This window comes from Lynx rufus, unplaced genomic scaffold (assembly GCF_022079265.1).
Source record: "Lynx rufus isolate CCGP_SWC_20201006 ecotype Redwood Valley unplaced genomic scaffold, mLynRuf1.p SCAF_1, whole genome shotgun sequence".
In the NCBI taxonomy this organism is placed as follows: Eukaryota; Metazoa; Chordata; class Mammalia; order Carnivora; family Felidae; genus Lynx; species Lynx rufus.
Window position 1 is genome coordinate 77,161,751 of NW_025814823.1, and position 26,406 is coordinate 77,188,156.

Genomic DNA, 26,406 nt, shown 5'->3' on the forward strand with positions numbered 1-26,406 from the left:
TACTGACGTCTTAATTGCCGTAGCAGCATAAGTTAGGTATTTGTAAAAATAGCCATTAAATACTAATACGTGAGGATATTTAATGTACATATAAATCCTATTTTAAAAGTATGAGGAAATATAGCATGGTTCTAGGATTCCTAAATTGTTGACCATCAAAAAGTAAACCACCCTCTTTAAGACTTAACAGAACTTTAAAAAAAATTGCTTCAACATATGAATTTAAGACTTTACTTTATTCAGCAAAATCATTTATTTACACAATGGGGAATGCTGGTTTGATTTTGTCAATGAAATAAAAACAAACTGAACAGAGACAATACTGAACTGTATATATAGTTTGTGCCAGAGCTGACCAACTGTTTCCTTACCTGTATCAGGAGCATCAAGGACACTGGTTTAACAATACACCACACAGGTCCAGTAACACCCTGGGAGCTTCCAATGCAATTACCAACTTTTTCTTTTTTTATAAATATATAAAAAAACAAAAAGTCAGCAAAACCAGCATTATGACGTAATAGACAGAGTAGAACTCTGAAGTCAATGGGTCAGTAAAAACCTTATCAGACCATCCAGTTTACCAAGTGATCTGCTCTCCTTCAGACCATACTACAGAATCCAAACAGATGAAAAATAGATCCCTCTTTAGAAGACAGTAATGATCTGATAAGGATTTGACTTAATGGAAGTTAAGGGGGTAAAAGGAATGCAGAGCAGAGCCCCTATTAGAACAAGCTAACTTTTCCAGATTTTCCAAATTAAAAAAAAAACAAAAAACAAAAACAAAACAAAACAAAAAAACCACTTCAACATGAAGCTACCATACAAAGTTTTTCCATTTTTCTTTGTAAAAAGTTCAGAGTTTGCAATTTAATCCTGTGTTTTTAGTGAGAAGGACAGTTTGGGCCTGGACTTCCCTTTGCCCAGGATAATTTTTTGTTCTTCTTTTTGTTGACGTTGTCGCTCTTGTTCTAGTTTCATCCTTTCCTCATGAATCTTTCTTTGCTCTTCAACAATTCTCAACTGTTCCTCAGCCTGAAAGTTAAAAGTAAACGTTAAAACTTCCAAGAATTTCAGGTCTTCCATTAGTAATATTGGGAAATCAGGTGACACAGGAACATACGTACTACAGTATGCTTAATAAAACTCACACAAAAAGTGATAAAGGAAAAATTATAGCGCAATTAGAAAAGAACTCCTTATTAATTCTGCCTATTCTTTCTTTTTATGAAAAATATATTTAAAAATTGTAGAAAAGCACTTGCACATTTTGAAAATGGAAATTTCTAAAAATCGTATCTCGAAACCAGTATAGATTTTGTCCTAGTACCTATTTTTATCCACATCTTCAGTGAATCAGATTAACAGATTGTCAATTATGAACAAAGGCACCGATTTCTTCAAACGGTTAAGTTCTCTACCAATTACTAGAACTAGATTTGTAGTCAGAAAGACATATAAAAAAGTTACACGAGGGACACCTGGGTGGCTTAGTCAGTAAGGCATCTGTCTCTTGATTTCAGCTCAGGTCATAATCTCATGGTAGTTGAGTTCTTGGCTGAAAGCTCAGAGCCTGCTTGGGATTCCCCCACTCCCACCTCTCCCCTGTTTGCATGCTTGCTCTCTCTCAAAAAAAATAAATAAATAAACTTAAAAAACAAGTTATAGGAGGGGTGCCTAGGTGACTCAGTTGGTTAAGCGTCCCACTCTTGGTTTCAGCTCAGGTCATCATCTTGCAGTTTGAGTTTAGGCGTCGAGTTAGGCTCTGTGCTGACAATGCGGAGCCTGCTTGGAATTCTCTCTCAAAAGAAATAAATAAGCTCAAAAAAAAAAAAAAAAAAAAAAGTTACAGGGGAAAAAAAAAAAAACCTCTACTGGGGCTACATTATATTGTCAATTAAATACCCTTTTCACCCGCTGATTATAACATGCTTTTCGGTTTCAAATGGACACTGGAATAATTAACTTTTGTGGTGACTTCAACTCCTTCAGTCTTAAGTAACCAACTCCCTTCCTGTGTTGTCTATACGTTTCCCCTCTTTACCAAAAAATTCCAGCCATTCCAATTCTCCCTCCTCATGGTCTCTCTCCTTCAGGCCTACTTCCTTACTCCCCCCCACCCCCCCAGGTGCAAGTCTACCCCTCCAGCACAAGGGACATTAGGCCATGTGTGCTGGTGACTCTGGTGGTCACGAATGGGAGAGTGGCTCCTGGCATTTAGTGGGCAGAGGACAGGCATGCTGGTAAACATCCTACCACGCACAGGTCAGCCCCCCACAACAATTATCCACTCCCAAATGTTAATGTGGCCAAGGTTGAGAAAACCTGCTCTAACCCTTTGACTTTTTAAATCTCAGTGATCACTGTGGTCCCTTCTTTCCTATTTGATCTTCATCCTAAAACACTCACTGCATCCTGTGAATGCTTTCCTATTTCCAAAGTCAAGTCTTAAAGTCACTACTTCTATCTCCATTATTCTACTAAAATTATTTTCTAGATGGTCAGAAACTCCAATTCTCAATGACTTCCTTATTCATTCTTCTGTTCACTTGAAGTCTTTTAAAATATTTTTCTCTTCCTACATATTCTTTCATACAAAATACAGTGGTTCAAAACATACATTAAGGCTCCGGGTGTCTGTGGCTTAGTTAAGTGTTTGACTCTTGATTTTGGCTCAGGTCAAGATCTCCTGGTTCCTGAGATAGGGCTCTGCACTGACAGCATGGGGCCGGCTTGGGATTCTCTCCCTCTCTGCCCCACGCACGTGCACGCTCTCTCCCTCTCTCTCCAACTGAACATTTTTTTTTTAAAAAACAAAATATTTAAGGCTCTCCACCCTGATCAGTTCTGTCTCCACTGATAGGTTTTTTTTTATCCTGAAATAGTAACATTCAATGTGACTGAATTACAGGCTTTTCAGCAGAAGACCGGAAAGATGATGGACTCTGGTATGCAGCATAGAATGTTTAAAAACAAAAACAAGGGGCGCCTGGGTGGCGCAGTCGGTTAAGCGTCCGACTTCAGCCAGGTCACGATCTTGCGGTCTGTGAGTTCGAGCCCCGCGTCGGGCTCCGGGCTGATGGCTCAGAGCCTGGAGCCTGTTTCCGATTCTGTGTCTCCCTCTCTCTCTGCCCCTCCCCCGTTCATGCTCTGTCTCTCTCTGTCCCAAAAATAAATAAACGTTGAAAAAAAAAAAATTTAAAAACAAAAACAAAAACAAAACCCTGACATTTAAATACATAAGTAACACAAAGAGGTTTGTTTTACTTTAAGATGGTATGGGTGTAGACTAAAAGGCAGAAGATAGATGGTGGGACAAATCCACTGAAATCAAGTGAAGGGCAAATGGGAGGAAGATCAGAATTAAAAGGTGGGAATTTGGGGACACCTGGGTGGCTCAGTCAGTTAAGCGTCTGACTTCAGCTCAAGTCACAATCTCACAGTTTGTGGGTTCAAGCCCTGCATCGGGCTCTGTGCTCACAGCTCGGAGCCTGGAGCCTGCTTCAGATTCTGTGCCTCCCTCCCTCTCTGCCCCTCCCCCGTTTGCACTCTCTCTCTAAAATAAACATTAAAAAAATAAAAAATAAATTAAAAAGTGGGAATTGGGTCAGTAGGCAAGATGGAAAATCCAATGGAGAGGTGAAATAGATGTCTCTCTCAGACCTTTTCCCTAAGCTCCGTTTCTTAAGCTACAGCACACTACAGGACAGAGACAGAGCTCTTCAACATGTCCAAGATTTAGAATCCTTGGGGCGCCTGGGTGGCTCAGTCGGTTAAGCGTCCGACTTCAGCTCAGGTCACGATCTCATGGTCCGTGAGTTCGAGCCCCGCGTCCGGCTCTGGGCTGATGGCTCAGAGCCTGGAGCCTGCTTCCGATTCTGTGTCTCCTTCTCTCTCTGCCCCTCCCCCGTTCATGCTCTGTCTCTGTCTCAAAAATAAATAAACGTTAAAAAAAAAAAAAATTTTAGAATCCTCAAAACTAACCCTAAAATAAATCAGCCCTCTCTACTACCTTCTCTATTGCAACCCATATTCTGTAGCTTTATCCTGTCTTCCCCGACACAAGCAAATAGCCAACCAGTTTGTTAATCCTCCCCTTATATTCTTTTCCATTACGTTCTCTCATCTAGAGCCTGTCCTCCATTTCCACTGCCACCACACCAGCACAGGGCCCCACATCTTCTTAGAGACCTGAAATGGTTTCCTCATTCTCAGTCTTTGCCCTTCATCCACCATCCACCCTACAGTACACTACCAGTTTTGGGAACATCTTTCTGTTCTCTCATGCTACCAAGTGATCTCCACCAGGTGTGGAATATGGCCTAACTTCCCCAATTAGCACACTATTTAAGACGTTCTATAATCTGGCTCCAACTGTGTGTCTCTGCTAGTATCTCAAATTATGCTTGCTTTCTATCTTGCCTCCGCTTCTCCTACACTCCTGCCATTCTCTCCTCCTACTGAAGTCCCACCTGTACATCCATCTCAAATCTCCACTTTCGTGCTTAGACTTTCACTGATGATTACAAGAGAAAAGAATTACCTACTTCTGTTCATCCTCAGTAATAAATTCATATGCCAATTACTTTGCCCAATTTTAACAAATCATCACACATTTGGGGTAAGAGCCTGGCAAGTACAATTCAATCAAAGAACAGTAAAGAATCTTACTTTGTGTCCATGTGCTTGGGAAACCCTTACCAATATAAACACCCAGATTCACTGCTGCCTATGGTTCTAACTCAGCCCTCAACGAAGTAGATTAGATCCTTAAAGAGCGAAGAGTTTGAACATCACAGCTTCACCCTTAAGAGAAATCTAATTAAAATTACACACTATTTTTCACTGTATCATATTGACAAACTCAAAAGTGAAATACGAAATACTAGCTTATGAAGAGTACTATGGCACTACTTACCAAAATTTTACCTTCATGATACTTTTACCCAGAAAATTAATTTTCTGGAATATCCTATAAATAACACTTGCAAACATGCTAAATTGAACAAGGTTTTTTAATGCAACATAGCTTGCTCAAGACTGGAGAAATCCAAAATTCCCAAATATGGGACTATTAAATTATGCAAAATCTATGTAATAGACACTGTGCACGGGCACCTGGGTGGCTCAGTCAGCTAAGTGTCAAATTCCTGATTTTGTCTCAGGTCATGATCTCACAGTCATGAGATCAAGCCCAGGCTCCGAGATGGGGTGGGAGCCTGCTTAAGATTCTCTCTCCCTCTGTCCCTCCCCCACTCACGAGAGCACATGCGCACTCTCAAAAAAAATACTGTGTGGTTAACAAAAAAACACAAAAATAGGAATCCCTACATACTGAAATGGAAAACCCCCCAAGTTATACTGTTAAGTAAGAACAGCAAAGTCCCAAATAGTTATGTATAGTATGCTATTTCTCTGCAAAAAGGGGAGAATAAAAATACATGTGTTTGTATCTGCCAAAATATGCATTTTAAACTCTGGAAAAATAGACAAAAACCGTAATTGAATATATATTTTGGAGATGGGAATGAAAAGTAGGTGGATGGGGGAAAAAAGAGACAGAACCATTTATTTTTCTAAAAAATAAATCTGAATGATGTGATCACATACCTAAATTAAAATGAACAAGATTTTTAAACTAGTTTCCTTCATTAACAGGAAATACTGATTCTGCACTGAAATTGACTTTATTTTTTAATGTTAATTTATTCTTGAGAGAAAGAGAGACAGAGCACAAGTCGGGGAGGGGCAGAGAGAGAGGGAGACACAGAATCCGAAGCAGGCTCCAGGCTCCGAGCCGTGAGCACAGAGCCCTACCTGGGGCTCGAACTCATGAGCCACGAGATCATGACCTGAACCAAAATCCAAGACTGTGCCACCACCCAGGCACCAATGAAATTAGACTGGGTAAAGAAAGTTTCAATGTCATCCAGGTTTACAAATACAGGAGACGGAAGTGCATGTGTGCAGAAGAGGGGCTGCAGTCTCTCTGGTTCTCCCTTAGTGCTGAGCATATAGTGCCTACTGGAAGTACCTGATAATGAAATGACTTTTAAAAATGAAGTGAGCAGGTGAATATCCTGTCTTTACATTCAAATGTTTACACTTTGTTCCACTATAGCTTTAAACTAAGCATAAATGTTATTCAATTACACCGGAGCAAAACAAAACAAAAAACAAAAACAAACAAACAAAAAAACCACCAAAACCAAAAAAACTAGTCGAACAAAACCCAAAACCATCAATTTTAACATAGTGGTTCTCAAATGATGAAAAACTGGTTTCCTACCCCATCCATCTGTGAGGTTTGGCCCTACACCTTATTTGCTAGGTATTCTAAACCCTAGCCCCCTCTGCAATCTGATACGCCATTTCCTTCCCAATGCCCCTGGAATATCCACTCCTCCTCCACCCTTCTGTTGTTTCAAATGCATGCAAAAGAAAGAACTATTCCAGGGGGGCGGGGGGATGTACTCGTGTATTCATACAGAAAAACAATACCGAGCTCTCCTACAAGGATTACACATGGACATCATGGAGGCCCAAGAGAAAGCCAACATCCACCATACTAGAGCCATGAAAAGAGGGTGGGCCTTCTTAGCCATTAAGTCCAGGACCCTCACAAAGGTGGCTTTCAACCCTGTACCTCACTGGAAAGAGTGACGGGTGAGATAAAATACATAAAAGCAAAGTATACCATTCTAGAAGAGTCTATTTACCCCTTCAGTACCTTTTGTTCCCCCCTCTTCTACCCAGAGGTCCCAGTGTCCTTATTACAATTGCACCTTTCTAAGCATCCCCCACCTACATGGTCTCTAACTGTACATTGGGGTGATCCCTAGCAGCAGTTTCTCAGCAAATAAGGATGCTGAAATCTACTAAAAATACATATGAAATTTTACAAAATCTTAAAATTACAAAGAGAGAATTACTTGTTATCAGCAGTGATTACGGGAATGACAGGCAAGAATGAAAAAATATTACAATTAGGGAATCATGCCACCACTCAGAAATGTGGATTTCTGCATTTTAAACTTCCCAGACACACATCCTGTTAAACTCTGCCATTTGTAACTTTAATTCTTTGACTCATCTTCCCCCCTGTAACAAGTGTAATAATGTTTATCCCACTTTAGATAAACAATGCATAAAAAAATATTAAAAAGAAATTTGAATTAATTCTGACCCTTAACAAATTACGGATCAGTAAAGTTTTCCGAAATTATTGACGTACAAGGTTAAAAAAAATAACATACCAGGATTTTTTAAAAAAAGTAATCCCCCCCCACCAATGGCAATTTGGTTATTCTGTTACCTAATGTTTACAGTGTATGCTGTAGGATATTGTTAGCTACCATATAAAGAGAATTCGTATCACTCCTTCTAGCCCCTTTCCTTTGCAATTCCTCAGTTGCTACACCTTTATAATCTTCAATATATTTTTGGAACGTCAACATTACAGAACATCTCCCAAGATCCCGTATTACTTAAAAGTGGACACAACTGCTTCAAGAGGGAACTGACAGCCGAGACTGGTATGGGATACTCGACACAAAAATCAGTGTCCTCCAGGGCTCAGCAGAGACCACTCTAAGAATACTGCCCAAACACCAATCTCGTACCTTCAGGATTTTAGTATTTGTGTCCTAACGTGAACTCATCCAGATGTGGTTCTTTTAATCTTCTATACCCTAAGTTCTCTTTTCTTTCAAGTCAGTGCTTCTGTCTGCCTTGGTCACTCATTCCCTTTTGTGGAGGTTTTCTCAAGTGCCTGCTGATACCTGGCTGTCAGCATGAGATCTTCTCTGGTTCCCACACCACATTTTCTCCTCTTCTTTCTCCTCTTCCTCCCTCCGGGCACTTTTATCGCTCAACCAGGTTTACTCTCTTTACAGTTTCTCCTGCCACCTTACCAATTCCAGCCCCATCTTCTGACAGGCTTTCAGTGGGTTTCTGGTTGACTTTCTGTCCTTCACTCACACTATATAAGGCCAATTCAGTAATATCCAGAACATTTTCCAAATACTGTTGCCCAAAATACACTAACACACTCTTAAATGAGCTTTTTACCTTATCAGTTGAAAACAAGCCTCTCCCTGACTAAACATTCTTCCATTAACTCCCCATCACTTCGTTACAAATTAAAATATTTAATTGACATTTACATTTGGCGCCATGCCGTCCCTGTCTCTCTTAAAACGTGTAAATACATCACTATTAACTGAATATATCACTCAGTCCTGTGCTCTCTCAACTTAGATGTGCTCACTCTACTTACTATAAATGCTCCATTCCTTTTCCATTTGTATTAGTTTCCTGTAACCACTGTAACAAATTACCACAAACTGGATAGCTTAAGAGAACAGAAATTTACTCTGGGAGCAAAGGAGTCCAAAGTCAGTGTCACTGGAACTAAAGGTGTGGACAGGGCCACCTTCCTTCTGTAGGCTCTCGGAGGGAATCTGTTCCTGGCCTCTTCAAGCCTCTTCAAGGCTGCCAGGGTTTCTTGGCTTGTCTCTGCACTGCTCCAATCTTCAAATTTCTCTCTGTGCTGTCCTCAAGTCACCTTCTCCTCTACGAGTGGAGTCTGCGAGCCCTTCATCACGGTGTCCTCCCCATGTCCTTTTCGGTCCAAGTTGGCAGTGTTTCTGCTGACACAGCATCCTCACAAACCCTGCGGGTCTCCCAAATCTGGCAGGCCATTGGACAAGATGCTCCCCAACAGATCTTTCCTGGATAATCTCATTTACTCCCGGTGTTTGCTACTAAAGTGCCTGAAGGAACTTATGAGTCACAGGCATAATCTCTTCAGCCCTAGCAAATGGTTGTCCAGCCACAGCCTTGGCTTTGTTTGCAGTTTTTTAACAGGAAGCCTCCTGACTTTATAGCATCTTTTGTAATCTAGATGGGCTGAAATTTTCTCCAAACATCAACTGCTCATTCCATTTTACTTATCTGTTCTTTCCTCTATCTGTTCTTGAACTTTACTATCAACAGCCAGGGGAAGAAACCAAACTGTACCTTCAACACTTCACTCAGAAATACCTTAGTTAAATATGCCAGTTCAATACGGAGAAGTTCCACCTTCCACACAATTGTAGGACACTACCAGGTTTCCTACCACTATACAGCGAGGACCTCCTTCCCTCTAGTTTAAAGTAAACTCTTCCTCTGCTTCTGAGCCTTAACCAGAAGCACCTTTAAAGTCCCTATTTCTACCAACGGTCTTTTTTAAGGCCGTCCAGGCATTTTCTATCATGTGCCTCAGAATTCTTCCAAACTTTAACTGTCCAACTCCAAAACTACTTTCATATTTTTAGTAATCAACTGGGTAGGTCCAGACAACATAAAACTATTCTGGAGGCCAGAAGTTCGAAATCAGTATCACTGGTCCAAAATCAAAGTGTCAGCAAGGCCCGCTCCGTTAGGAGGCTCTAGATTGAGAGTCTATTCCTTGCTTCTTCCAGCTCCTGGTGGCTGCCAGGATTCCCTGTCTCCTGACCACATCACTCCAATCTTCAAGGCCAGAATCTTCAAAGCTCTCTCTGCTCTGTCTTCAGCTTCTCCTGTGTGTACTGTGGTAAAAGCCCCCTCTGCCTTCCTCTTACAATGGTTATGTGGAATGGCTTTTAGGGCATAGTGGATAAACTCCCCAAGATTTTTAACTTTATCATATCCACAAAGACTCTTTTTTTGGGACCACACAAGGTAACTAGTGTTACTAAAGTAACAGGAGATCAGGACACAGAATACACAAATAGCTTTGTGTATGTGGTGGGGGGGGGGAGGGGGGAGGAGCGCAGGGAGGTATTTTCCAGAGATATCTCTTAATTGCAAAGCGAGCTCTGGTTTACTTTAAGTATGTGGAACACATTTCACATATAATCAACTTCCAAACATGGTACAATTTTTTCATTTCTCAAAAGAGAGAGGTACAAAGCGTTAAGCATGATGAACATGGTAAATCTCCTTATTTGGCAAGTGGGTAAGGAAAAACTGTTTTTTTCTTTGTTAATTTGAGAGAGAAAGAGATCGAGTAAGTGCGCGTGCAAAGGGGAGGAGCAGAGAGAGAATTCCAAGCAGGCTCCATGGTCAGCATGCAGCCAGATGCAGGGCTCAATCCCACCACCCTGGGATCATGACCAGAGCCGAAATCAAGAGTCAGACACTCAATCAACTGAGCCACCCAAGCGCCACAAAGAAACTGTTTTTAATATTAAAGAGAGGAAATACACTGTAGATCTCAAACTTATGATTTGCATATATTTTAAAAATTCCAAACAATGTTTCCCAGTTAAAATCAATTTTTCCTTTTTATCAGCATGTTTATAATTTTATTAGAAACTGTCCGTCTGACTCTTATTATAGTTTCAGTATTTACTCACAAATTAACCAGATTACATTTGACTACCACTTTCATTCACCCACGGATAGTCTGAGAGTCATGTTTTTCCTACTGCTCTAGCCTCCTGCAGGGACACTGAATTCCACAGCAACATCTATCGCTTTTCTTAGTATATTTCCCTTTCTAAATAAGTAGGATTCATACACATTTCAGAATAATATCTGGGCTTTTCCCAGGCACATCACAAAAAACTTTTGTGAAGAGTAAAAAGAAATTTTTTTAGTACTATTTTTAACATTTTTAAAAAACATTAAAAATCTCCATTGTACTAACAATACCCTTTCAAATATCTGAAGACAGTGGTGCACTGCCAATAGTCAGGCAGAACTAGATACCAATCTGCCAAAAAGCCAAGTCCAGGCAAGCCAAGACACGTGTCAATTCTTCCTTGATTTTATTCATCAAGCATGTCTGTTGGTTAATATGCTTTTGCCTCCTTTTGGACAGATAAAATCAAATATCTTGACAAACAATTTGGAACGGATGTGAGCAAAAACTACTGGTCTAGAGTACCTAACATGAATTCTACATGAGAGAACCCATGGGGCTAAGCTAATACATTCCTTATTACAGTCATTACTGTGATCAATCTTTGAACTTTTGTCATAAGGACCTACTTAAACGTTAGTCAAAGTGTGGCTTAAATTTACTTTCTCTACTAATTATTTTTATGTGATCATGAAAGTGATGTATGTTAGTTGTAGAAAATATAGAAACTAGAGAAAAGTATAAAGTTACATGTAAGTGCACCAATTACAGATAACGATTCTTAGCATTTTTTTCCCATCTACTAAGCCGTGCAAATATACTTTTCAAATTAGCAGGATCATAATGTACACGTAAGTTCTGCATTTAGCTACTTCCCCTGGATTAACAAATACTTTGACTAAAGAAAAACCAACTATATAAGTGACATAAAAACCTGTGAAATTTTCACTATTCTAAATAATAAAGGGAAAAGTTTTTTTTCTTTATTAGTTTACTTGTATCTGAGTCACTTTTCTCAAGATAAAATTCTTAGACACAGAATTAAAGGCTCCTGATATTTACTGATTCACTGTTATTTTCTAAAATGGTCACAGCCATTTAAACTCCCCAAATCACCACATAAAAAGGTCCCTTTATACCTTATCCTTGCCAATAGTTGGTGCTAATGAGGGAAAAAAAGTCTTTTTCTACTGGTATTTAGCATTAGAGGAAAAGAAAGGGGGGGAGGGGAGTCCTTTGTTTTGCTACATTGTCAAGAATTTATGAAGGCACTTTTCCATTCCACTTGTGTGAGTGAATTCTCTTTTAAGTCTCTTTTCTTTTTCTATTAGGGAGTTGGTCTTCTTTACTGACTTCTAAGAAATCCTTGTATTATTCTTTCAAGATTACAATGTTTAAGAAATACCCTTTGGGGAACCTTCTCTCCCCACCCTCCTTTAATCTGCTTTCGAACCTCATCTACCATCACTTACCTCACCACCTTCTTGACTACACAAAAAGCTGGTTCACTGCTCCGGCCCATCCCACTATCCCAAGAGCACCTACACACTCTTGCCTTTATTCTAAGGCCCCAAAAGGCCTTTTCCCTGCTTCATTTCCTCACACTCCTGTCCCCATCGTAAGTGCAATTTCTAACTATCCACGGAGGCCCAGCTCACACGATCTCTTCCAGGAAGGGTCCCAGGTCTCCCTAGAGACCTGGGCAATGATGTCAATTATCACACATCACCCGTTGCACTACTTAGTATTTTCGTATTATTAACTTTTCTTGGAATTGTCCTTGTCTCCACAATAAGTACATTAAATACTTTAAGAGAACTTAACATCTTATCAATTGCTTTTTACACCTAACAAATTCTCAATATGGATTATGGATTGGCTGCTCCCTCTTCTCCCCTTGCCTTCTAGAAGCTAAGGATGCATCCCATTCTTCTTGCTATACCATGAACCGGTCCACATTTCTAGCATATTTATTAGGTCATAAAAACAAACAGAACTGTTGCTTCAACAAGATAAACCAGAACTACTGACACACTCAGGAAAAGTCCCGTGCTATCTACAACATGGGCATATTTCCCTAAGTATCTATTCTTTTAAAAAGAATATATTCCAGTAGTATCTCCCAATAAATGTGTGAAAAGATGAAAGAACTTGCTGAAAACTGAGAGGATGAGGAATGGACAAGAACGAAAGTCTCCGTACGCTCCTGGCATCTTTATGCAGTAACATTCTGTCTTTTCCTACACAAAGGATGTGCTAGTTTCCCTGCAATAGATGATGCCCAACAGAAACAAATAAAAATTTTCTCTAACACTGACAATTATTTCTCGAGCTTCCAACATTATCATGCACAGGAAACAAATGAGTTATGTGCAAATTCTTACCAAACAGTCTCAAATGCAAACTCTTTTTTTCTCCAAGATATCTTTTCACGAAAGTTGTACTGATAACATGCAATGCACAGTCTATTCTGCCAAATCCCAATGTTCCAGAACAGTACTGGTCTAGGTATGATCCATGAATCAGCAATAGTCTGCAAACCATAATGGATCCATAACAAGATATGTAGAAACCAGGAGTATTTTAGAAGCTTTTATAGCCACTTGATGTCATTTTTCTAGTAATTCATCTTAATTGTATTTTGCAAACATAGTCTGAGACAAATTAGGATTAAAAGACAAAAACAAAAACTGGCCAATTACCACCACTTGAGAAGCACTGCTCTAGAATAAGCTTGCTGATCTTTTCCCACTAAGGACACACCGAAAGTTATGTTTTTATGGTTTGTGTGTGGGTAAACAAAGAAAACTGCCAAAAGAAATATAAAGCGCCAAGTTTCCCTAGGCACCAGACAGCTACCTCGGGATCAGAAGGGATCCTGGCAGGGCATAAGCGGAGGAACTCTGTTCTAGGAGTCATAATCCGGCATTCCAGGCCACCCAAAACCGAAGTCACCATGCTATCCAATCTCTTACCACGGTCTAAGAGGGATTCCCCCCACTTCGTGATGCCGGTACATTTTCAATACCAGCTATACTGTTCCACCCTTCTGGAAACATCCAGGCCCTACAAACCACACTATATTTGCCTTTCAAAAAAGCTCAACGTTCAAGACTCAAATGAAGGTTCATACTTTCCATCTTCCTTCTTCCTACCTGAACTGAGACTTTCTTCTTAGCATCACTAAAAAAAGCACGATCACGTACTCATTAATGAGCAGGTAGGGACAAACCTCAGAATGACTCCTCATCCATTTCACTTTCATAGTGCTTGCTCTACCTTAACAGATTTTAAGGCCTTTTCATTGGGAAAGGCAGGATTAAGTCCCTCCCTTTCACTATGACCTTTATAATAACCAGGATGGCGATGTGCATGAAGAATCCTGGTGTCATCCTCATTAAGTTGCTTAGTTACTTACTTAAGTTGCATTAAGTTACTGATATTTCCAGTACTGGCTTTTATCTGGGGCATACCACCTCTTAAAAGATTATGCCTTAGAACCAACTGGACCATAGTTTTAACTTTTTACATTCTTATCAATTACGGGACACATTACTTATGATCCTCCTTCACCCCTACTCTCATTGGGATCCACTGTCAATTAATTACTTAGACCAACTCAGATCTTTTTGTGCCTTTATAAACAGTCACAAAATTTGTTTTTTCTAAACCACTTAACGAGAGCTTACAACTTGCTTTTATCCTTCATGTGACAGTATGACTTCGCAGCAAATGTCTTCTCAACACATTTCTAAGTAAACAAAACTTTTCTAAGATGTCTAGAAGCAAGAGTCCCTCCTGGGTCATGTCTCCATTCCTGGGCACGAACTAGCACTCATTCTCCGTTCATCCTAAGTAACTTCCCTTCCACCTGATTTAGATTCTTACTTCAAAGTAGAATTCCTATATGCCACTTTCATGAGGCAAAGAAAGTTTTTCCTTTAATGCCTGTCTCTTCCTTTTGTTTCCTGGATTTTTTTGTATCCACAGTCATTTCATTCTGTTTTCTTCCTCATACTGAGACTGCTTCAGAATATACATTTTTAATGGAAATCCCTAGGCCACCCAAAACTTTATCCTACTTCTTTATTCTACTTTAAGTGCCAGTCTGTGCTAAAAATAAAGAAACATAACAAACAAAACCTCTGGATTTTTGTACTAAAAGAAAAAAAAAAGAATTGGAAGGAAAAGCAGAAACAATCACAGATTAGTATTTTTCTATTTTCAAAAGATGACCTCAATGTTCTCACACTGGCTTCTTCACTAGTATTTCCAAATTGTTCCTCACCCCCGTTTAGATCCGTATGTCATAATTACTTAAGTCTCTGTATTCCTTGCTGGATTACAAACTTGGAATAGGAAAAATAGCTTATGAGTCTGGCACACTATCAAATACAGACTCCCTACATACTATACCCAGTAACTGGGTGGGAACAAGGTCACTCATGTGAAGTGAAATGCTGCGTTTGAGTTTAAATACTTCCAAGCTTTTGTTTTTACTATCCAGGCAGAAAAATGTAAATGAGGTGGAGAGAGAAAAACTCTGGGACTGGGGATAGTACAATTCTCCCAGGAGCCCTGTTTTAAATGCAAATTTCAGAATGTTCTCCAGAGTTACTAGAATCTCTGGATTGCCCCCAAATGGATTCCTCTGGAAGACACTAGCTAAAATCTCATGAACCATTCCTGCTCTTGCCTCAAATCCCTGCAAACAGCCCTGAAGACTAAAAAAATGTGTCCATGATAAAGCACAAAATCATCCCACAAAATCTGAAGCAGCAAAGCAAATAAAAAATGCTTTTCATACATACCAGTTTGGCTTGTGCTTCTGCAATTTTTCGGTTATTCTCTTCCAGTATTCGCTCTAGCTCCTCACGTTTTGCACGTTCTTCCTCCTAAAGGGGAGGACATGTTAAGATGTTAGAAAAACAAAATGTTTATTTTTACTGATAAATATTTACTAATCTTCCTCTGAACTTTTTTGAGCTGACTTAGAGGGCAGCTTTATAGCTACCTTCTGTCTGACAAATGATAAACTGTGCAGCCACTAAAATTTGTTTCTAGCACTAAATTTAAATCATCCCTCCCAGTCCAAACAGCAACCGACTAAACCCTCCCTAATGATAGTTTCCTGGCAATTATTACTAATACTTTAATATCACACAAATCAACAAGGACAACTACAAAACTGGATAGTATTTACCAAATTAAAAAAATAATATATAAAATATAAATAAAGTGAATATTTGTCTCACCAATTATGTATACCTACGTATTCTTTACCTATACTCCTTTAATCAGCATTAAAAGTTGAATATTTACTGTCTTGTCCAGTGTCCTGCAGAGTGTGCTCCTCGGCTGCCATACGCGCCAGCTTCCTCTTTAAAATGATTTGTACTGTTAGCTTGGCAATACCTGCATCAGCAGCTCAACCATTTATAAAGAAACAACATACAAGGAAGGCTGAGCTGAGGAATGCAGATGTTTATGGTAAGAAGGAACAAAAAATGTAATTCATCATTCCTAAGGCAAACAATTAATAAGAAAAATACATTTACTGTTAGTGAAAAATACAAATGGTAATCCATACTTCATGGAACTAAGGGCTTCTTCCATGGGGAAAATGGACTTAACATTCAGATGTTGACAATTTCTAAAGGCAGCTTATCTTGTCATCTACAGTCTGAACTGAAATTCAGGAATCCAGGGGGTGCATGGTCCGGAAATAAAATTCTGTAATTTATTTTTTATTGGAGAATTTAATGAAATTTTATAATGCAAACTATATGAAGATTGCTTGATGGTTTGGGCAGTGTTCAGATCACAGCATACATATTCAAATGATTTTAATATTTGGAAAGACTGTCAGAGGGTTGTGTCCGTGTAAAAAAAAATTGTTAATACGAAACAAAAAGCAAATGAAGAGAAAAAAATCTTCCTATGATTAATAACTCGCTACAAGACAGCACCATTACTCCAAAATTATCTCCATTATTAAAAGCACTGATATAAGTAAAATTTCATACATTCAATTGCACAGTCTGTGATAGCTACCAAATATAGACACGTGTATCTAAAGACAGCACAAGGGAGAATGCACTTGAAAAGCTAAGCTTACTGGAAAACAAGAGAGATTTAGTATGATGCCAACTTGCCCATACTAATGCCAAGATTAACAATGATATGAAACATATTATTTTGAATCAAATATTTAAGTTCGAGAAAATAGAACCACAGGATTTTCTATGGCACGCACCAATGGAATTCGTATTCATTACACAAACTATGTCAAGGGACACTCAGCACTGTAAAGTAATTTGCCTTGAGTGTTTCAGTGACTTTCAACAAGTTTTAGGAACCTGGAGTAATCAGTGCAAATAAGCCATAAAGCTTCAGTAGCAAATTACTGTCTCACAGAAAGACATTTTCAACTTCTGCTCCAGCTGCTGATAAAACAAATCATGTGTTTAGCTTGACTCCAGACAAGGACAACCTGTTCCTTCATAACTCTCTAGAGAAAAAAAGGAGTTGTTAGTAGATACTAAAAAAAGTGGATGAATACTCTGGACATTTTTCCTAAAAAGATTCTTTGAAACACATTAGGAAAATGGAGGGAGGGCCTTATGATCAGAATGCCAGAATTAGTCCATTGTGTTGAAGCAGGATTTGGGGGAGGGGGTGAGGGATAAAAGAAGGAAAAAAAGAAGAGCAAGAAAACCTATTTATCAAAAGCAGGTGCTGTCACTCAATGTTAGGCCCTGCTCTTTGTAATCTGACTGAAGGCAAAAAGCCTCTCACAGTCTAGGCAGTAAGAATGATAAACAGAAAAGAAGAATACGTAACCACAGGTGGATTTTTAACCTTTTCCCTTTACCACTCCCTGTCTCCCGCCACCCTCCCAAAAAAGAATGTAAGTCCTGCAGCCATGGCAAAAGTTTCAAACACTTCTCAAATATGTAAGCCAGTTCCGTTAAATCAAAAAGTATCCTTGAATACGTTTTATGAAAGTAACTTTTAGATGTCAGTCAGCACTTCTGAACAGGCTAAAAAATTAACTTTCGCAGCAATGTTAAGTTTAGATGAGAAAGGAATTAGTCTGTATTCCATCTCTTTCTGAACTGAGCAGGAGGCACACCCAACACTGAAAGTTTTGCCATGGACTGTCTCTACTTTCCAAACGACCGAGCGTTACCTCTCTGGCTTTTTGTGCTGCAAGCTCAGCTTGTCTCTGTCGCTCGAGTTCTTCGAGCAACTGCTTTTCCATGATGCGCTTGGCTTCCTCCACCCTTCGGAGAACTTCTCGCTCAATTTCATCCTTCCTTTTCTCCAATTCTTCCTCTACCCTTTTGGCCACTAATTCTTCCACTCTTCGTGCTGTTTCTTCCTCGATGAGTTTTTCTTCTATTTCCTGCTGCCGACTAGCACACAAAGTAGAAAAAAGTGACTTAGATGACAGAAGTAAACGTAAGAATTAAAACTAGTTATACGTCTGTAAAACATTCAGCCTGATTCTATGATTTTATAATTCATCTGAGTGCAACACTCAAGGAAATACTAGATACCAAGATGTTCAGGGATACAGAAACTCGAACAAATATGAAATCATGTTTTTGTTAGCTTTCACTTTCTAAATCCAAAATGACTCAACAAAGAGCTTAATTCATTAGTTTTAATTTAAGAACTGTTAAGAAATCTGAAACAAGTCTACTTTTTGTTACCAACTTTATAACGAAAGGACAAAGTGCATGGATTTATTTGCCAATGCACTCAGTCTAAGGGTTGAGCTTCAAGAGAAGTCAGGAGAAAATACTATGTAGCAAGCAATTCAGACTAAGTTCATCCCCTGCCCCCCACTAGCAAAATCAGAAGAAATACAGACTCAAAGAGATTCAGACTGTGAAGGCAATGAAGCTTTTTCTGAAAATACAGACCAACTTAATTGAGGTTCTGAACCTTTCAGCATACCTTCTTTCTTTGGTTAATTTTTAATTAAAAGCTCTTCAAGATGTGGGAGGGTAGATGAAAATATATTGCCAATTCTAATAAAAAGTTTAATGACGCATGATACGGTTTAAATTATTTTAATCCCATCTAGATATTATAAACCAACTTATTTACTCAAAATCAAATTCTGCACTGAAAATACTGACATTTATCAAGGCACTGTAGTGGACACCATGTACATTTTATACCAATGACCTCCAATATGGTCTACTGGGAATGACATCCCGGTATAAAATTGGTCATTTTATACCAATGACATCCAATATGGGCTACTGGAAAATTTCATTGTACGTATGTAGCTCACTGTATTGAGACAATAATTTGTACTGAATTAATAATAAATTCAGAGGCTCTGGAAGTATATCTAAATCCTAAGAGGCCAATTTATTATTATTAATGCTTCAACTTTCTCACAGCCCATAAAATTAAATACAACCTGTAACCTTTATATCTTTTGATGACTCATAAATATGTATGAGCCAGTCATTCAATTTACGTGTTTAGTAAAGACTTTATAGTGTCTAAGTGACCTTTAAACACCCCAATCCACTTCAACTAAACTGTATTTTGGGGGTGGGGGGGTAATTCAATTCCCACTCAAGTGCTTTTATTCTCAACTCCTGTTACTTATTCACAGTGATACCATACTAACACCAATGTATCTTTAACATTCTGATTCATTTCAGTTTCTGCATTTATAACCTCTTATGTTTTTCTGACCAGGAGATAGTAACTACTTGAAAAAGCACAATTATTTATTCTAGGTTCCAGATATATGCATCCCATTCTGAAGACTCTGTCGCCTGTTTCTTAAATATTTCCTCCCAACACTAAATTACTGATTTTTATTTAAAAAGATACAAAAGCCTAACATATACTCTAAACAATGCTCCTTTTCCTATTCAATAACTTCGAATAAAATACAGTTTAAGGTAGTTTCAATAAGCCTTTACCTATAGCAGCTCAATAAAAGAGAATAGTTATCTATCCCAACACTAAAATGAATTGCCAGACATACCTCAAGGAAACCAGGCAGGGATTTTAGTGGAAATTAAACTACATTTCAAATATAAAAATTTTGTTTCTTTACCTCATCCAAAGAGAAAAATATTAGGCTGAAATAAGCCTGATAACTGTCAAACCTAGATGATGGGTGTATTAACGTCATAATATTCTTTCCACTTTTACAGAAGTTGGAAAGTTTACACAATGCAAAGTTTTAAAAGTACACACCACTCACCACAAACAAACTTTTGCTAGTAAATGTAAAGGAGCCTAAGAAGAAGTTCTCTTTTAAGATGTCAAAAATGGTGCAATTCAACTCTAAGGACAATGTAAAACAGTTTCAATTAAAACAGTCCAAAGTAAAAAGCAGAGAGAAGAATGGAATAAGGCTTTAGGTTAGCTCATCACTAGAAAAGTCGCCAAATAACTTAGGAATTTTGGAAAGATGGAAGAGACCTGATACATATTCAGGGTTTTTTGTCAAGCAGTCTGTAAGTAATAGCAATAGCACAATGGCTAATGGGGTCACATTTCTGGATTTAGTACGGAGAAAATAAGCCTAAATAAATTCAGTTTATTACTTACAGCAAAAGCCAGATCAGCACAGTGTCAGCTGTTTCTGGTCCCACTCATGGACACCAAACCAGAGGGGACAGGTGACATGCAATACAGGCATAGGCAGTGGGCTGTTTTGCTGCTAAGGAGTCAATTCTAAGGGCAGCTCAGCGGTTTTATAGCCCAGAGGGGAGGGCAAGTGGAAAGTCCCAAGCTCAAATGAAACTGAGAGGATGAGAAAAGGCCTCGTGGAGTTTCTCACAAGGCTGCTTATCTCCCTTTGTTCCTGGAGGAAGCACAGGACACACCACTGTGACTGTAATTAAGCCTTGCTGCTGTGTTCCACGTGGAGACAGGCAAGGTCAGGGCACCACAGCAGAACTGTTCCCCTACAAGAATTATCAACAATATAATTTTTTGTTGTTGCTGCTATTCTTAGTAGCAACAATCAGAAAAAAAAAAATTTAAGTGATTTTTCAGATTTAGCACTGAAAAAGTTACTCTCAATGATGCTTCAATTCCCCTCTCCCCACACTGAATTCAGAAAAACAATGGGCACATGTACAATTGAATTAAGCAGTTCATCTTTACTGATGACAAGTTTATTATCATTATCAATGATAAAGAGGTAGAAGGCTAACTTTCACCAGGGGCACTGAAACTTTCTTGGGGAAAAAAAACCAAATACTTTTGCTCATTAGTATCTTATAAAAAACATTTCATGTCACTGCCTATCCACTCCTTAAAACTTTAAGTTTTTATTTATTTGAGAGAGAGAGAGAGAGAGAGAGAGAAAGGGAGGGAGAGAGAGAATATGGGTGTGTGAGCAGGGGAGGGGCAGAGGGGGGGAGGGGGGGAGAGAGAGAGAGAGAGAGACAGAGAGAGAGAGACAGAGAGAGAGAGACAGAGAGAAAATCCCAAATCCCAAGCAAACTCTGCGCTGCCAGAACAAAGCCCATCGTGGGGCCTGAACCCAAGAACCATGACCTGGGCCGAAATCAAGAGTCAGATGCTTAAATGACTGAGCCACCATGTGCCCTACTCCTTAAAACTTTTGCCATAGGAGTTGTCACTTTCCTGATGTTCTTTAGTGGCTCTAATCTCTTCCTCGGTCTCCTCTGCTCAATGTATTCCCTTGCCAAGAATTTGTGCCAATGTTGAAAGGGCTGAATCACAATCTTCAAGATTTCGATGGTAGTATGTATAACACTAGGTCCCCATTTTCTCCATGCCTCCATGCTTTCAGGTATTTTAAAAACTCCAGTCACCACCAACTTTAAAACGGTAACTATTAAAACAGTAAGGACCCAGCAATACAGCACTGTTAAACCAGAGTATGACTCTGAACATGGCAAATGGCAATATTATTTAAAATATTATACAGAAATATTTTAATGTGTATGAACTCAACCCTAGGAGTTTCCTTCTAGGAAGTGCTTCATAACATCACAGCAAACAGCATTAATTCAGTACTGAATAGGCACCAAATACTGTGCCAACAGCTTTATACACCATGTCATCAGTTACACCTCTGATGATTCCCAAGGCATAGGAATACTTTACTAGCTGGGCTCCAGGTCACTGCATTTTGCTAAGAGAGGACTCCTAACCTAGGTAGACTCCAAAGCTCATGATCTAAGCCCTATAGTACCCTACAAAGGCAAAGGCATGCAATAAAATTTACCCAAATCATTTAAAAAATTTATAAATTTCTTATCAACATCAGCTAGATCTTATGCCCTTATCCTTTGTCTTAAAGCCCTAAGTGTCCCCGAAATACAGTTCCACATACTGAATTTGCTCATAAAAGCTGTTCTCTACTCTCACAATGAGCTCGTCAAGTACTCTAAGGATCACTCATATAGATCCCAGTTCAGCTTAGATACTTTAATTCAGAAGGCTCTCAACCTGTCATGCAATTGAACACTAAGCATATTGAAACCTAGATTATAACAGGCTACAGTAAATTATTATAGCATTAACATTTTCCGGATTTGCTGCAAGTTATTTTACAACTGCCTATTTTTTCAACATGCACAGTGAATACAACATGCACAAAGCCATTTCAAAAGAATACATATGAAAATGATAAGGAGAGAGAACCACACTAAATGGTTGGGACACAGGGAAGAGGTAGAACTTCTGAATTCAATTTTGAAACATGTGAACTAGCTATTCAGAAATGAGAAAAAAAAATTAATGCTAAGGTCTACCTTTTACTATATTAATATAACTCGTAAGAGCACTTCATAAACTCACCAGGCTCAATCTGGCTGCATTTCATAAATTATATTACATTATGTACGGAGGCCCATTATATGCCAAGTATGTCTAGATACTTTAAATGTGCCATTTTTTTTTTTAATGTTTCATTTTTGAGAGAGAGAGAGAGAAAGAGAGAGTATGAGCCGGGGAGAGGCAGAGAGACAGGGAGACACAGACTCTGAAGCAGGCTTCGGGCCCGGAGCTGTCAGCACAGAGCTGGATGCAGGGCTCAAACCCGTGAACTGTGAGATCATGACCTGAGCCGAAGTCGGACGCTTAACGACTGAGCCACCCAGGCGCCTCATAAATGTGCGATTTCTAATCTTCATAACGAAGACCAGTATCTTCATTTCACAAATAAGAAATCAAGCTTACAGGTACGTGATTTATTCAAGGCTTCACAATTGTAAACAGCAAAGCAATCTGGTTTCCACTATTACCACAAAATTAGTTAAGCCCAACAGAGTATTCAAATTTTGCAGTCTCTCCCCTCCCACGGACCCTTTTCCAGGTACAGGGACACTATGCTCTGTTGTCTTCTCTGCTTCCAGCAAGCACTGGTTTCTTCCAACAAACATTCCCTAAGGTCCTCTCAGTCCCGTAAGCCAACTGCTTTTTTGCCTTCACACGCTACCTGGGTCGTTCTATCTACTCTCAAGGTTTCCTCCTCAAGGCTTCAGTCTCCCATATCAAACTCGCATAAACTCACTATACCCAAGTGTTAAAGTGCCTACAGTGGAAGTGCCAGTTGAAACTCCCCTCGACCGTTCCCTGTCCGCTATCTATCAGGTTTCTGACGTTTTAACCACCGTCTGCCACACAAATAGTTCCTTAAACATTTGGTGCAATAGCTACAATATAAACACGAGAACCAATATTAATGCTTTACTTCCCTTATGCTCCAATCCAGTTTTATTTGCACTGTTTCCTAAATCTGTCCTTTCCCATTCCAACAACCGCCCCCTCACTACTCCTGTGTGGTCTTACTGTAACTAGTTATCTATCCTACACAGCATTCAGTGCTGTTTTGGGGGGGGGGTGGGGAGGGAGAGAAAAAAAGAGCTCATCCCATTTACCTCCTCAAAACGTTTCCTGTTTCTAGGATGAAATCCAAGCTCCTTAACATGACTCCTTTATAAGATTCTCAGCCTCTGTTTACCTCCCCTGACTAAAGAGACTCCATGATGTTAGTACTTATAGAACTTCCCGTGTTTTACCTCACTTGTAAGCCATTCAGCCCCCCTCCCTCCCTTTACTCTGGCAAGGGCTGAAGGCACTCTGTTTTGGTCCACATGTACCTTCCTATGCCTTGCCGGACAATCTCATTTCTATCTACCACCCATTCCTTAGGAGGACGAAGGTGTTTACCCATCTGAGATGCTTCCTTCTTAAAGTCACATCACTATCACTGAATTTACCACACTATTGTTACGTACCCACTTAGCAGTCTTTAAGCTTCTTGGGAGAGGGGTCAATTATCTTTATCTCAGCAGCACCTAGCACAGTGCCTGGCACTTACTAATTGCTCGAACCGTATTAGCTGAATGAGACCTGTAGACACACAACTACTTAGGCCCATTTCCAAGGCTCTAAAACCTAGGTCTTTCCATGGTTTCCTTTGTGTTCTAAGACATTACACCGTACTGAGGAGTACCTACTGCATGGCACACAGAATTCAGTGTACAGGTGGCTGCTCGCTTTGCCCCTCTTCCCTTCATAAATGCTAACGGTAATCTGCTGCTTCTGCCAACTTGGAACTATATAGCTCTCCTATTTTCTCTTTTAATCCCTGGTTTCTGTCCCTGCTATTCATGTGCAGCTTGCTAAACACCTCTAATTATTCTCTGCATACCAAGTTCCCTTTTATTTTTCCTACAAGTCATAGCTTTTTAGAGAATGGCAAATAACTTCTCTTTGGACACCTGTTTTCACGTGGGAAAATTATCTGAGACATGACTTAATTTTTAAAATGTTCATCTGTTGACCTTTATTTGAGAGTTCATTTTTACAGTTAAGGATCTTGTTATATACCAGAAAAACCCGGATTCTATATAATCAAGGTTTGTTGCAAAACAATTACTTGTATGTATCTGATGTTAATGTATGTATCACCGACAGCTCTACATAAAGGAAAAATAAAGACACACAGCAAATAGCTCTCCAGGTACTGCTTCCTCTGTAATATTAGTCAGTGCCCCAGTCCCGTAAATCTTAAAAACTTTGCTCCTTAGAAACACACTCTGCTGGAAAAATCTACATAACGCAAAGCCAACTGCAGAAAAATTTAAAGCCCCTAAACAATCAGTACATATATCTGTCTCAGAAAATTCAGGTAATTCTCCTACCTCGTGTGCACTTTCTAAACACTGACGGGCTGAGGAAGATGGCCGGTTAAACACAGACAGTTCACATCTAACACTACCTTTCCAACTGGCTTTGAGAAATGAATACCTAGAGCATCAGGGTACTATGGTCTTAAACCAAAACCAAACCCAAACCCTACATTTTAAAAACAAAAGATGATCAATTTGGAATTATTTGTACCTACTCTTGGATCTAAAGATACTTGAGAGGTGACTGTCAGAGATACTTTTACCCCAACAGTATTTCAAGTTGGGGACCTCACTGTGATCCTGATTTTCCCTACATTAAGTTCCATACGTGAGCAATGCAAAAATAAAAGCAAATATTCAAGTGTCCTCTACCACAAGGGAAAACAAAACGCAAGATTGCACCTACTTTTGCTACAGAGGAATATAAAGCCATATAAATGAGAAGTATAAGGACGGAGCAACTTTTGATAGGGATGATGGTTATGCAGGCGAATTCAAGTATCAAAATTCATCGTACTGCAGGCTCAAGGTTTGTGCACTTTATTTTTGAAGCTCCAAAAATAACAAACAAACAAAACCCGAACAGGCTCGAAAAAAAAAAAAAAAGAAAAGCAACCGCGACATCTTTAACAAAAGGAACTCACTAACATAAAACGCATCTTTGGCTGTACTGTTGGGACCACCAACATTTCCCGAGAAGCCCTGTCAAATCGAAGCCCCGGTACTAGAATGCTCTGGCCAGCTGCAATTTGCATCCCAAGGGTTAATTCTTTCCGGTTGCCCCCCCCCCCCCTCCCCACCAGCGGGCCCCAAACGCTCTCCATCCCTTCTACGGGCTCCCTTATCCCACGCCCTCACTGGCCGAAGCAGCGCCTCTACCCCACTCTGAACTCCACCCCCTTCTTCCGGCACTCCGCTCCGCTCTCGCGCCAAAATCGCTTTCTCTGCTCCAAGCCCTTCCTGCGCAAGCCCCGGTATTTCCCAGCCCAGCCAACTCGTGGGTCCGTCCGGCCCCAGGCTCTCCACTCGCGCGGGCTGCAGCCTCTCGGGCGGGTTCCTGCGACCCCTCGACCCCCGCCCCCCCCCCCGCCCCCCTCACGCCCCCACTCGGCCCACCCAGCCCCGCCGGCCCCCACCCGCCAGGCTCCCCGCCCCTCCCCCCGTGGCCGCTCACATTTTTCGCTGCCGCTCGAACTCCGCTTTCTTCTCCTCCTCCTCTCGCTTCTGCTTCTCGTCCAGGCTGCTGCGCTTGCTCACCGTGCGCCCGAAGATGTCGATGCGGTCGGGCGGGGACGAGGCGCGCTCCCGGTCCCGCTCGCGCCGGGACACGGCCGTGTTGGTGGAGCGCGAGCGGGACCGCGACTCCCGCCGCCGGTTCCGTTTACTCTCCCGGGACTTGGAGCGCTTCCGCACGCGCTCCTTGTCCCGAGACCGCGACCGCGACCGGCTCCGCTTCTTGTTGTGTTTGCTGCTCTTGGTGTGTTTGGAGCGGGACGAGCTCCGGCTCCGAGACCGGCCCATCCTTCCGGGCGACGCTGTGACTAACCGCTGGCCTGGGGCCCCGCACGCGTCCCACTGCCCTCGCTTCCGCCTCTGGACGCGGGCTGGCCGTCCTATCGAGGCCGGAGGAAGGAAGGCCGTCGGCCAGCTGACTTTATACCGCTCTCTGAGGTGAACGGCCGCCACGAAGGCCGCCTCCGACGACCAGGCCGCAACGCCAGGAGTTGCTAAGATGGCAGCCGCGGCTGCACCGGCCGCCCTTCCCACAATGCCCCGCGCGGAACGCGCCGCTGCGCGAGCCCCGCCCCCTGACGATTGTTGCCGAAGGCGTAGCGAGCGCTTCCGAGC

At 40.5% G+C, this 26,406-nt stretch overlaps 1 protein-coding gene across 1 annotated transcript; it reads right to left on the minus strand.

Moving 5' to 3' along the window:
* Positions 1-217: 217 nt before the first annotated feature.
* On the minus strand, positions 218-26,302 carry ARGLU1 (arginine and glutamate rich 1). Its single transcript, XM_047081728.1, has 4 exons — positions 25,733-26,302; positions 17,589-17,814; positions 15,208-15,291; positions 218-1,038 (listed from the first exon to the last, which is right to left on the minus strand). The coding sequence occupies exons 1-4, from the start codon at positions 26,077-26,079 to the stop codon at positions 874-876; spliced, it is 822 nt and encodes a 273-aa protein (XP_046937684.1). The 5' UTR covers positions 26,080-26,302; the 3' UTR covers positions 218-873.
* Positions 26,303-26,406: the final 104 nt, after the last annotated feature.